The sequence below is a fragment of the Falco cherrug genome, chromosome 15 (assembly GCF_023634085.1).
Source record: "Falco cherrug isolate bFalChe1 chromosome 15, bFalChe1.pri, whole genome shotgun sequence".
In the NCBI taxonomy this organism is placed as follows: Eukaryota; Metazoa; Chordata; class Aves; order Falconiformes; family Falconidae; genus Falco; species Falco cherrug.
In genome coordinates, this window is record NC_073711.1 from 3,771,059 (window position 1) to 3,784,506 (window position 13,448).

The following is a 13,448-nucleotide window of genomic DNA, read 5'->3' on the forward strand; positions in this document are numbered from 1 at the left end:
ATGGCTGTAGATTATGAACTTTGAGGAAATTTTAAAACAACAGAATGAGCTGTGAAGAAAATTACAATTGGTTATTCCCCTTTTTTCCTTCTCCACTAGAAACAGAATACAGAAAGAAGCTGGCTTGATGAGCAGTCATGTCAGGTATCAGGAAAAAAAAATTCTGTTAAGAAAGCCAGGAAAATACTGAGAGATTTTTAAAACTTCACTGAAAACTGCAAAAAGTGAATATACTAATTCCTCAATAGAACAGGTAAATATAAATTGATTCTGCCCTCAGTGTAGAGAACTGGGTGATTCTGAGGACCCTTCCAACTTTACATTTCTAAGGTTCTTTGCTTGTAAAACAACAGGTATGGCTGATCTCGTTTACTTTTGTTCAGACGTTCCAAACATAAAGCATTAAACCTGACATCCTGGCATTTGCCTGCCAAGGAGATTTTCTTAGGATTCTAATTCAGGTTGCATAAGGTGCTGCGTAAGTGGAGGGGGGAAAAAAAAATTAAATTCTCTTTCCTTACCATCTACTTGGTGTGGTTTCAGTCTGGTAACTATACTCCTGTGAACCTGCACCAATGGTTCTTTGGTTTCTTCATCTTCATCTAAAACCAGCTTAGTTGTAATAGGACATTTCAGAGGTGAAGCATCTTCTACCTCTATCACCTAGAAGTAGAAACAGGGCATCATAGGAATACTGCACATTTGAATAATACCAAGCATTTTACAGACACCAGCTTTAGTAAAATTGGAAGTCACCATTTATGGAGTAAAGAGAAACCTTAAATTGTTCACTATGCATCACAACTTACTTTGGGAGAGCGCTTTTCCCCAGTAAAGCAGCAGGCAACTGACACATACTTCTAAAGACCTCTGCAGTCTTGAACAAAACTTACCAACATTAATCTGCAGGAAACTACAGATAAAACTTGTGGCTTACAAGGTTACAGAGATTTAATTACTTACCAAATTAAACTAAGGGTAAATATGTAGTCTTAAACATCATCATCAGTTCAATTTCCTAGCATTTCACAAAGAAAACAGAACATACCTCTCTCAATTTCTCTCTTTCCCGTTCTCTTTCCGCTATACGTTTTCTTCTTTCTTCTTCCTCTTTCAGTGCATTTTGTGTTTCTGTTCTAAGCTTATCATCTTTAATAATTTTTCTTATTTTCTTCCTGCCTTTTCCAGGAGATTTTGAATCATCATTGTCCTCACCCTCAGAATTACTCTATTTCAAATTAAATAAATAAAGCATTAGGAAGAAAATTATGGCACAGACCATCAAATGCTTCATTTTTAGACAAGCTCCCAACAACTTTTATATATGCAGGTGGCGTTTAGCTTAATAAGAAAAGATACTTTTTCAAAACAAGTTAGCCAGCCTGATGAACTATAATGTATTCTGAGGTATTAAAGATAAGCCCAGCTGTGCAAAGACAGCACTAAAGGTACTGTTATAATTTTATAGTAGCTAATGACTATTAATAAAGAACTATTTTTCTGTTCTAGTAGTGCTAGATCAGATCAGCTATCACCTAGTCCACACAGGAAAAGAAGCCCTAATACTAGGAAAGCCTTAATCTACTATTTGTGTCATCTTCTACAACAGGAAATGGTTTTAGTTAAACATGGCCATTTTTCTCCATAACAGTGCTGTTTTATGAATTGTAGCATTGACTTAACATTGAGAAAAGTTTTAATTTTTTACTGTACTTTATACAGAGTTGTTTGAGATACCCAAATCCCTAAGCAGGTGGCAGAAGAGATAGGAACTCCTTTTCCTATTTATTAGTTCAAAACACAGTATAGTACCTTATTGTTGTTTTCACTTGAAGAATCCTCTTGAACCTTTATACGCCTTCGTTTCTTTTTCTGTTTGTAACTGCGCTGGTTTTCTTCCGCCTCAGCTTTCTTGGCAGATCTATGGAAAAACGCAGGCAGTATTACTGATTAACAATAATCATTCATTGCCTCACTGACAAACAGTAACAAAAGTACATGAATTACATTGCTAATTACCACAATATACTCAGAACATACTCTTTTTGTGCAACCAGGAGTTTACTTCTGAATTTCTTCCTCTCCCTCAACTCAGGGGACTCACACAGCAACAGTCTATTTCAGACAACCCTGAAGAATCTCAGAATTGTTTATTCTTTTTCTACTGCAATCCATCATTCCTCAATTGACATTTGACACATTTGGCATAAAAATGCTCATTTTTTGTTAAATCTGTTTTTCATACTGGCTCATCAAAATGCTGTATACCACATATTGTGCTACAAATTAAAAATTCTCATATTTGCTGCCAAGTTAATTAGCAGATACCAAATTATTGACAAGTATCATCAAAGGTTTTAAGGACCTATCCAAAGTCTTTAACTTTGAGATGGTGAAAGTTAAAGACTTTGGGTAAGTCCTTAAAACCTTCGTCAGTAATTTGCTATCTGCTAATTAACTTAACATTTTTAATAAAATGAAACCCAGGATTAAGCATAGTTAAGTTTTACTTATACCTTGTTCGTGGACGTTGGTCGTCTTCAGACTCGCTGACTTCTTCACTAACCGCAGATTCATGAAACTCGGAGTCATTTGAATCATCGCTGCTCACTTTACAAACAGAAGTATAATTTCATGTTGAATATTACTGCAAAGTTAGCAACGTTACGTATCTTCTAATTATACAAGCTGTTTAAGAACAACAAGCACGGCAGAAGTTTGTTTCAGACACTGTAAGACCCATTAAACCCACTGACAAGAAGCAACAAGTATATAAGGGGTATGGCATAGAAAAGCTTAACATGTAAGCACTAGCTGAGCCGTGACAGATGGCATGTTATGCCAACAAGACTTGAGGTCTTTATGCATTAATACATCTTAGTTTACAAGGAAATGACAGAAAACATTACATGAGAAAGTGTCACATTTCAAAGACAGCAGGCAAGGAGGAGAGAACAAAATGGGAAGAGTGCTGAACAAACAAAAGATGATTTTTTGTTAAACAGAAACTTTTGTTTCGAATGTTTTAGACGTAATTTTATAATCATACTTCACAAATCATGCAAACGAGCCTTATTTACTAACTATATATGCAATTATATTACTGTATTTATGGCTTGAAGTTTCTTCAGGTAATGCAAGTTTAAAACTGACTCAAAAGACAATTAAAAATACACCTGAACTAGCAGGTAATACTTCTATAACTACTTTTAGGAGCTATCACTGGCATTTATAGGCAATTAAGACCAGCATGCCATTTAGCACCTTTAGAATTTCAGTTTGACCTTCAACACAGTGGAAAGCGTAACTATTTTATGAGTAACAAGGTTTAGGAATTGTTTTACATACATGGGGGAACATAATATTGGTAAAATAGGGCTAAAAACTAACAAGCTGGAATAAAGTATGTTGTTCTATCTAAGACTAGTCCAAAGACTTACACTGAGGAATTCTGAGAATTACTCTGGCTGCATTTTATTTGCACATTGACACTTAATTTACAATTACTGTTCTTGAAAGACATGTTGTTGGTAGAGTTATAATTCCGTAAGGGAGGAAAAGCATGAATATACATTCAGACAAAAATGAAGAGTTTTCATGAAGGAAAACTATACACAAAACACATTGCATCTTTTAGTCTATGGAAAGTCTATGGAGTCTGCAAAAGATGGCTAGCATTAGTGCAACACAGAGCAGGAATGTACTGTGCACCCCTACTTCCACTGGTCACAAAATACTATCAACACCTACACTGACCAGCATGGCAGTAAGCATTTATCTTCACTATCGCTCTACTCCTCTGTTCAAAAGGACTTGTTCCAGCACGCAACAATGAAAATGACAAATCAAAGTCAGGCACCGTTTCACAGTGCCATCTGGTGTTCAGCTAAAGCTTGCAACAGTTTGAACTCGGACGGAGACATGTCTGATGCACAAGGGCGTACTAACAGTCCAAACTAAGGAGAGACATTACATAAGGTTGATCTTCACAAATTACGACATGCTGGCCTTGCCACTGTTATTTAAAATTAATATTCTAAGACTAAACACGATTAACCCAATTCAGAGGATACACTAAGTGGAGAGTGCTGCATTTGTATTCAACAGCCTCAATAAAATTATTTATCAATTATTCACAGACAAGTGAATTCTAGATTTAATACATTAAAGTTTATACAGAGATTTTAAAACTACAGAGTTTTCAGATCTCCATTCTGATAGGCTTTCAACTTATGTTATAGAAACAAGTACATGTGAAAAAACCAAAACAAAACAGCTGGACTATGTACCTTTCCTTCTATTTCTGCGTTTCCCTTCTTTTTTGTCTTTTGGTTTCACCTTTTTTTCTTCACCAGACTCTCCATCACTCACTGTTAGCTTGTGCCTCAGCAGTCTGTGTCTGTATCTAGGCTTCTTTGATTCTTCTTCCTCTGAATCCGATTCAGAATTATCTTTCTTCTCATTCTCTTCTGTCAGAGATAAGTCAGTACATGCACACTGGTCATTTTTTTCTTACTTAAATTTGCCAAGAATTAAAATCTGTATTAATTTAGGCTAAATTCTGTGCTTTTCCAGGAAATAAGGGGGCAACAACACACCAATGTTTCCTCAAATTTTAGGTATTTTATGCTGCCCGAACACTTGAAATGTCTGTTCCAATAACGGTGTATGTTAGACAAATCTTTCCCATGCATTTGCAAGTCTTACTGTTCTGTACAGATTATTCCTCACAAATCACTAGGACTTTTGAACTGGTTACAAAAATCAGACTATTAACAAAAAAATACACTTAGAAGAGCAAAAAAGATAACAATCCTCATGACCATGTACACTGGACTATTTGGCAACTACCTATCAACATCGATGACATTTTTTTGTTGAAAACTGAAGAAACTTTATGATCATTTTCCCCAGCAACCTTTGAAATTATGACAGGTGCTACAGCACCATTTTTTCCCAGATGCTTTTTGGTGCTCACCATCATCTCCTGCGTTTTCGTTTTGCTTTCCAGTTTTCTTTTTTCTTTCATCCGATTCATCATCTGAAGATGCATCCTCATCAGAGGAAAGATTGGCTTTAATTTCTTCTAAAAGCATTTTCTTGGCAATTCTTTGAAGTAAAACAGAAAAAATTATTTATTCCATTGTTCAAGTAAATCTATGAATGATCAGTGTAATCCTATACCATTCAGAACTTAAAAAAAAAAGGGGGGGGGGTGGTTTGAAAGTTGAACAAAAAAAAGACATGATGAAAAGTCATTGTGGCAACACAGGATCTATCCGCAAAAATCTCATGTTAAAATATAATGTGTTAACTTGCTTTCAGAAAGCAAATCTGCATAATGCTTCTTAAAAAAGAATTTAAATGCTTTAAGCAAGACTGGAGATAGCTATAAAATGTACAAACTTTCATTTTATTCATGGTTTGTTTGGATGAACTCTCATCAGTTCTGGGACAGCACCTATATGTATGCTATCACTAACAAGAACATGAAGATGCTGCAGACCAAACCCTAACACTCAAATTATTCTCCCAAAAATGGTTATCATGCTTACTTGATTTAACTCAATGTGATTAATTTCCTGAGGCACTGAATCTACTTGACCAGTGTATATGTAAACTAATGGTTTTAAAAACAGCATATCGCTGAACGCACGTTTTAAACCAGGAGAAAAGGATTACTGCAATATGCATTAATGTACAGGTTCAAAAAAAAAGAAAATTTATTACCCTACCTCTAAATAGCTTGCTTTCAACTGTGTTTACCACTCTAATTGCTTGGGCCCACCCTACTGCAAAATAGATGCTGCAGTAATTGAAGCAATTCATGTCGTCTCAAGATGAACTGATACGAAGTGCCTCAGGAAAAAAACCCACACTGAATCCCTCCTAACTACAAGCACTCGCCTTACAGCAACGACAGCAAAAAAAAAAAAAGGTATGTGTACATACACATACACACAAAAACATTTTATCAAATATTATGGGACCTAAATTTCAAGGAAAAACTACAATCTTATTTCCTGTTCCACCAACTGTTTGCTCAGCTTCTTAGTTTCATTTCAGCCCAAGAATGTTTTCAGATAACGTACAAGTTACTATGGAAAAATGATTTCTTTACATGCTCTTGCAACATAAAAATCTTATATGAATCTATCCAAGGCAAAATATAAAATGATATGTGAAAAGCACAGGAAATAGAGGACTTATCTGAGAATTCGTACTTCCAAGGGAAAAAAAAATCCTGAAACCATGAAACCAGGCCTTCCTCAAGCAAGTATCAGAAATATTATAGTTTCATTCCACAGTCGTCAATTTTAATTTTGGGGGTTTTTTGTATGGGTCAAATCTGGTCTGTCTTGCCTTTGAGGAGAATTAATGTATACTGTATATACATGGTTCAGAATGGGAAAGTTTTCATACCAGTCAAAACAATAGTTCAAAACCCGTGAAACTGAACCACAACCTAGGCCTCACTGGGAAACGGCAAAGGAACAGGGATTTCTTAAGTACAGCTTCTTAGGCATTAGATAATTGTTACTTACACACAGCACTACAAAATAGGTTTCAAGGAATCTGTAATTCATTTTTCAGCATTCAACGTCACTAAAACAAAGGAACTTTTCAAAGGGAATTTTCCCAAGGTATCTTTCCTAACACTTCACACAGGATTTCCTGTTTTTTTTGGTGGCAGTATATTTTCCAAAAAGATTCCAATGCTAATGTATATTCAGTTGTTACTAGAAGATGGAAGTAAAATGGTTTAATAAACAATTCAGATTGCCCAGCGTCACAGTTTACATCAGCACCCAAAACACCCCCACACACGCTTTTGAGAAATGGCTTGCAAAGAAAAAAACGATTAAGTTTAAAATGCAGTACTCTTGGTAAACTTTAATTCTATATACATCAACAGATCACAGTGTGAACCCAATGAAAACTTTACTAAAGTCCATAAAGTAACATCTTCATCCAAATGTTTTTTGCATTAGGTCCTTCCAGGACTTGGAAAAGGGACTTAGGGAGGGGGTTGGTTTGTTTTTTTGTGGGATTCTGTTTTCCTGGTGTGTTTTGTTGGTTTTTTTTTAAAACCCACCAAATCATGTATAACAGCAACAGGAATATATAGCTTCTCATGTAAGAAATTAAGCCTATATTTCTTCCATCTCTTAACGGTCAGAACTCTTTCTTCAAAACAAAACTGCTTGGCACAGGTTGGCTCCTCTTTAAAAGCTTTTAATGTAAATTATTAACCCTGAATTCTGCTCCAGGAAATGCAGACAGCAGCGGTTTAGCTACTTTTCTTGTTTAAAAAAATAACAATCACCACCAAAGTTTTGCTTTGGAAGAGGGGAAGGAAACAAAAAAAAAAAAGGCAGAAACACTAATAAAAAACTGCAAAATTTCAATATTCAATCCTGAAAGTATTGCCTAGTAATACTGCCTTTGACTTACTTTAGACTGTCCTCAACTGCATTAGCAAAGCGAACACAACTTGCATGCGGGTAACAATACTTACCTTTCATACAGGTCACCTTTAAAAATTTATTTACATATTTTTAAACAAAGGTTGGCTTTGGTTCTTAACAAATGATGACATACATTTTCACTTGTTCTTTTATGAAAAAAAACTTTTTTTTTTTTTTTTTTTTTGGGGGGGGGGGGGGGGGGCAAACGTATCATTCACCTAAAAATACCATGCACAAAATCTACTATCCATAAACAGAAGATGCTGTTATTTTCCTACTAATCATCATCATAACCACCAACCAGACTGGGTAAACTTGCAGGTGATAATTAATTCTTAACAGTAATATTAAGAAGTTATTACTTTTATACTCCAATAGAAAATCAGAGATATCTTTTTAGCTAGGATAAAGACTCAACTGCTTTGAATCAAACAGATGGAACTGTTTAGTGAAAAAAGGTACATTCTCTTCAATGCGTAATACTGGCATGATTTTAGGCTAAAAATGTCAAATATTGTTGAGATGTTCAGAATTTGAAAGATTCCTATTTTTAATGTAACTACATATTTGATAGGAATTGAAAGTGTAAGCAATATCAGAAGCAGATTAAGACTTGTAAATGCATCTGACATGACTAATATAACAAATGGCATATATGAATTAGAATAAATTAAGTCCTGGACTCTTCAAACTGGTTTTAAATTAAATTATATGTGGCTCAGGATAATATATCACATTTCTATTTTAAGATATAAACCTACTTAGAGTGACCAGGTTTCTAAGCTAAGAAACTACATATGCTAGCTTTAATATTTTGATATTCACATTAACATCAAACTGCAAGTACCACGGAAAAACAAGCTATGATTGTGTGAAAACTCCCTAGCGCATATTCTTCCAGAGAAACCAATAAATATCAAAAGATACCGTAATATTTACTTGGATCAAGGTCAGAAAAGACATTCTTGGCCAACAAGATGTAACAGTTGAACACTATAAACAAATTTAATTAAGAAGCATCAAGAGCTGTATGACTTCCAGCACAGGCCTTCAGGTAGTAAAAAAAAAACCATAAAATCTCTGCATTTCATTCATTTCTGCCACTGATCTGCTGTAACCCCGAGCATGTCATACTGTCCCTCTCCTCCTGATCTAAACTATCGTGAGATTTGTATAAAGGCCATTTTCCCAACATGTGCCTTACAGAATGGGACTGTAATCTTAACCAGAGCAAAAAAAACCCCAACTCTAGAATAAAGTAACAGTATATATGCATGATTTTACATAAATCAGGATTTAAACCTATTTTACCTTTGTAAGAATGACACCAACAATATACATTTTAAAAAAATGAATTGGTTACTATGTATTTTTGACTTATGCTAAAGAAAACATTTTTAAGAAAAGACAGGCAAAAGTGGAAGTTGCCCAGGGGCTGCTTAATCACAGTATAGGACTACTTTGAATTATCCTTCAGACACTGCAGCAAAAATGCAACAGTAGGTGCAACCTCTCACGATGTGGAGTTAAATTCACATAGTAATTTGCACCATTCTTTTTTGTGAATTTTAAGAGTGCCAATACAATGCACTCATTTATAGATTGACAAAAATCTTGGTGAGATAACGCCACTGTGAAAATAATTTTTCTTCTTAGAAAGCCAGTTTCAAATATTAGTTAATTATCATGATGTATTACCACCAATTATGTCATATCAACTTACACTTAGTGTTCATAAATACCTACTAACTCTATGTAGAAATAAGGTTGCCCAAAACAAGGCTTTGGGCCAGGGAGGATGTTTTTATGCGGCTAATAAAAGCCACCTTCTTTCAGCTGAAGCACTAGTGAATTAAATGGGCCTTTGGTATATTACTAAAAAATTCAGAACCATTTAAAATATATTTTTAGAGATTAATAATTGGATGAAATGTCGTACACATTTAAAAAAAAAAGTGAGACCTGCCAAACACCTTGTTCTAAAATACTGTACTGCCTTTGTTGAAACAGTCCGATTTTCAAGCTGTCAAGAGTTGTATTAAATTAAATGCTTGGACAAGAAAAACGTTTTACAAAAATTTATTGCAACCATCAAATACTTGAAAGGCATTCTGCATTGAATACACTATTAACTTGTTAATAAACAAAACTACTGCAAATATATTAAACAGTACCATTTAAAAGATCAGAAGGACCAATAATAAATAGTTACACAGCATAAGATGAAAGCATACAACACTGTATGTCATATTAAGACCCACTTGGATATCGCATTTTGGTAAAGATGATTCCAAGACTATTAATATTCATGTCATGCACATCCAAAGGTATGCAAATAACAAGAGCATCTAAACTAGAGACTTGCAAACATGAGTTCCCATACTACAAATACCTCGTAGGTACTACATACCCTCTTTGGCCTGGAAGAAAATAGGCAACTTAATCTGAATAGTAGGTAAACTATTTAAACACTTTGTGTTGAGTAAACAGAAGAACAACCTTTCAACTTCTTGAAAGTTGTTCCATCTTTTTACATTTTGTGTATCTGATTTTGGTGCCAAGTACAATTCACGATGGATGTAAAATTAGACTGCAGTTACCAGTTAACAAGTCTGAAGGTTGACAAAACTGTTTATTGACAAAATGCCTCCCCAACTCATTAGTATATATTCAAAATATTCCCTAAATAAAAACTTCAACAAAGATTCAGTTCAAAAACAAAGTACAGAAACTGATTTTTAAACCCCAAATTCATATTACCGATTTGCTATCAGTTGGGTTAACTCATTTCCCATGTATACCTCTTAAACTAATAATTAAGATCTGTCAGTAACATTTGTAAGGTAAACACTGAATTTTGACAAAAGTATATTGGCTTAGTTATCAACCAGAAACACTTACGAAACAAAAAAGAAAAGAAAAAAAAAAAACGGGCTGAAATTCAAGAGTAATTTTTAAAAATCTTGTATTAGCATGTTCTACTTACAACCCTGTGCTGTCAAGTCCCCAAAAGAGCATCTTTCTTTAAAAGCTGAATTATTTGATTAAATTTGAAGACTGAAAACAAGCAAAAACTACATCAGCAGCAGTATTTTTGATGCTAAACTGAGGTCTGTAAAGGCTATTAAAACAGTGTTTCTAGGAATTTACTTCAGCCACAGATCAAAGCATACAACTCTGTGAAACAAAGACACCATATTCTAAACTAGTAAGGCTCAGAAGAAGAAAAGAAGGAAGACTCCAATAGCAACTGTGCAAAGCTATGAAGCTGGTCCCACACATGATATCATTCAGCAAAAAAAATCAGTTTCTGAAATACTGTGTAAAAATTTGTTGAATAACTCTTCAGTCTAACTAAAATAACTTCCAAAAAAGAAACTGTGGCTTGTAATTGAGCAATACTTCAAGTTATGCGCCCACTCATTAGGAAACAAAGCTTTTACATTTTCTAGCCAGGCTATTTTTTGTAACTACAATGGTACTGGTGAAATATGACACGTCTTAACTAACTATACCTTACATAGATTAATTTTTATTGAACTTGAAACTGAAGCAATAAATATAAGCCACAATTCTGAAAAGATCTATGCAAAGACTTAAAACGTATTAGTCTCTTCAATACCAGTTGAGCCTATGCACAGTGCTCGTAGAATCATAGCCTTAACTATCACATTACTTACTTCAGGTGTTCTTTAGTGGATTAAAATTCAGTTTAATTAACAGCTGAAAATATCTAATACTGTTTTCTCCACATTTGTGTTTTCTCTTTATTGCGAAAAGGTGTTTCAATTAAAAAGCAAATTTTTAAAAATGTAAAATTTAAAAAGTAGCAGTAATAACCAAGTTCAATCTGAAAATATTTTAGTGCTGCACATTGCACAGATGCAAATTTTTACTTTCTATTCATGGAAGTAGCTTCAGTTCACATTTATCAGAAGTAGGCTACCTGCCTGAATGAAATACTTGTCACAAACCTCACAATTTCAGTGGGAACATAAAATGGACAGCGCTGCAGTGCTTTTATAACATACCCTATGCAAGGTGTGTTAGCTAACACTTCTAAAAACTTTCTTTGCATTTCTGGATTTTGGCCTCTGTTTTCTGGCCCCTTGTTCAAACTTGCGGGAAGCCCGTGAGCGAGTCTTTACAGGGCAGGCAGTCGTGGTTTTTACAACCTGCTTGCTCTTCCGTTGCGCCGGTTTGCGCCCACACCTAGGGTGTGTTATAATCTTTTTTAAGTCCTTACGGATGGTATCATACCTATTCTCAGGATCGTCATCATCATCATCTTCCTCCTCCTCCACTGGAACAGCCCTTGATTTAGTCTCTCCCTCATCTCCTGGGGGAGGAAGGGGAAACAAAAAACCAGAAAACATCAACACTTAATAGGTGTAAAACCAACAACAGACAACACAGCATGTGAACTATTGTCTCCATCAAGAATGCCCATCTAAAAATACCTTGGGCATACCATCACTTCTCCATCAGGAAACAAAAAAGCCAGTTATCTATCTTGACATGTGCAAGTAAATATTTTTACTAATAAAAGCATCTAGTTTTTTAAGCAGCACTTTTATCCATGTTATGCTTGCTACTACACGCACCTTGCGATTCTTTCCTTATTACATACTGTGAAATTGTGGGGTTTTTAGACCAAAACTGTATACAGAGACTGAATACTCCTACCTAGGATTCAGAAATTGAGCTTCCCAAGGCAATTATTAGCTCCATTTCAGAAGCTCTGCTACTGACTTTGTGTAAATTGAAAAGGGGGTCCAAACAAATATATTACAGTCACTTATGAAACTTAGGAGCTACCCTGCTGCCATTAAGTACTCAAGAATAATAATCCTTGCCTATTTTTGCTTTCAGAGTATCAGACATAATACATGTACATGTGTTGTGTATGTGTGAAGACTTAAGCTTTGAAAACTACATGCGCTACCCTTACTGCAAGTTATCAAAACCCAGCTGCACTACATGGATACCGTCTCATACGGAAAGCACATCAAAACCAACAGCATGGGACACATAATAGCGGAGGAAGAGCACAGTATGACACCAGCCTTCAAGCTCCTCTGCACTCTCCTGGCTGAACCGAAAGGAATTCAGATTTCTACTACATTCCCAGGCCTTTCCCCTTTCTCTCGTTCTTCTGACTCGCGTGTAAGTAATTTTACTCCTAGTTAGTAAAATAAGGCTTAGGAAAAGAGACCTCAACATTTTAATGAAACTAGATTCCCTTATTCTTAATTGCTACTGCTTATTTTCTAGCTAGGTGGGCTGGACTAAGACGAGGCTCGCTCCAAGCTGTTTTAACATACACCTGTCCTGGAATTGCCACTACCACGATGTCTGACAGGACTGTGTAAAGGTCATCGCAGAAAGTCCCTCACTCTTGGGCTTAAGAAAATAGAAGTAATTTGTTGGTTAAACCAGATTCTAAGTCTCATTCAACGATCAACCTACAGAGCTTGTTCAGACACAGAAAAGACTAATTTATTCACCTATTAAGCCAAAAGCAAACTGAAGAGAAAGGGTAAGTTTGCCTCCTCTTAAAAAAATACAACAAAGGCAGATTTGAGTATTTCCAAGGACAGGGACTCCAAAATTTCACAGGGCAACCAGTTTCAGGCTTTGACCATACTCAACATCAAGGATTTTTTCCTAGTATCAACAGTTTTCCTTGCGAAAAATTGTACCATGTCCTCTCATCATGCATCTAGCTCAGTCTTCTCTGTAACTACCCATTAAAGTGATTACAAGACAGCAATTAAGACTCCCCATTTTTAGCATCTTCCTCTCCAGGCTAAACCAACCCACCTCTCTCTCAGTCTGACTCTACTATCAATCATCCCACATCACCATCTCATTTTTCCAATCTGTACACTATAATCACTCTTCCATCCAATAGTTATCTAATCTTTCCACTTGTGACTTGCAAATAAAATAATCGCTCCCACTGCCTCAGACACCTTC

At 35.3% G+C, this 13,448-nt stretch overlaps 1 protein-coding gene across 4 annotated transcripts in view; it reads right to left on the minus strand.

Annotated features, from left to right (window-relative positions):
• Positions 1-13,448, minus strand: part of ATRX (ATRX chromatin remodeler) — an 86,488-nt gene that overhangs the window by 42,162 nt on the left and 30,878 nt on the right. For all 4 annotated transcript variants that reach the window (XM_055727799.1, XM_055727798.1, XM_055727800.1 and 1 more), the window contains 7 exons: positions 11,730-11,808; positions 4,979-5,109; positions 4,290-4,469; positions 2,517-2,610; positions 1,813-1,921; positions 1,049-1,228; positions 522-663 (listed from right to left, as the gene is read on the minus strand). In XM_055727799.1, coding sequence (XP_055583774.1) covers positions 522-663; positions 1,049-1,228; positions 1,813-1,921; positions 2,517-2,610; positions 4,290-4,469; positions 4,979-5,109; positions 11,730-11,808 — 915 coding nt within the window. The remainder of the gene's footprint in view (positions 1-521; positions 664-1,048; positions 1,229-1,812; positions 1,922-2,516; positions 2,611-4,289; positions 4,470-4,978; positions 5,110-11,729; positions 11,809-13,448) is intronic.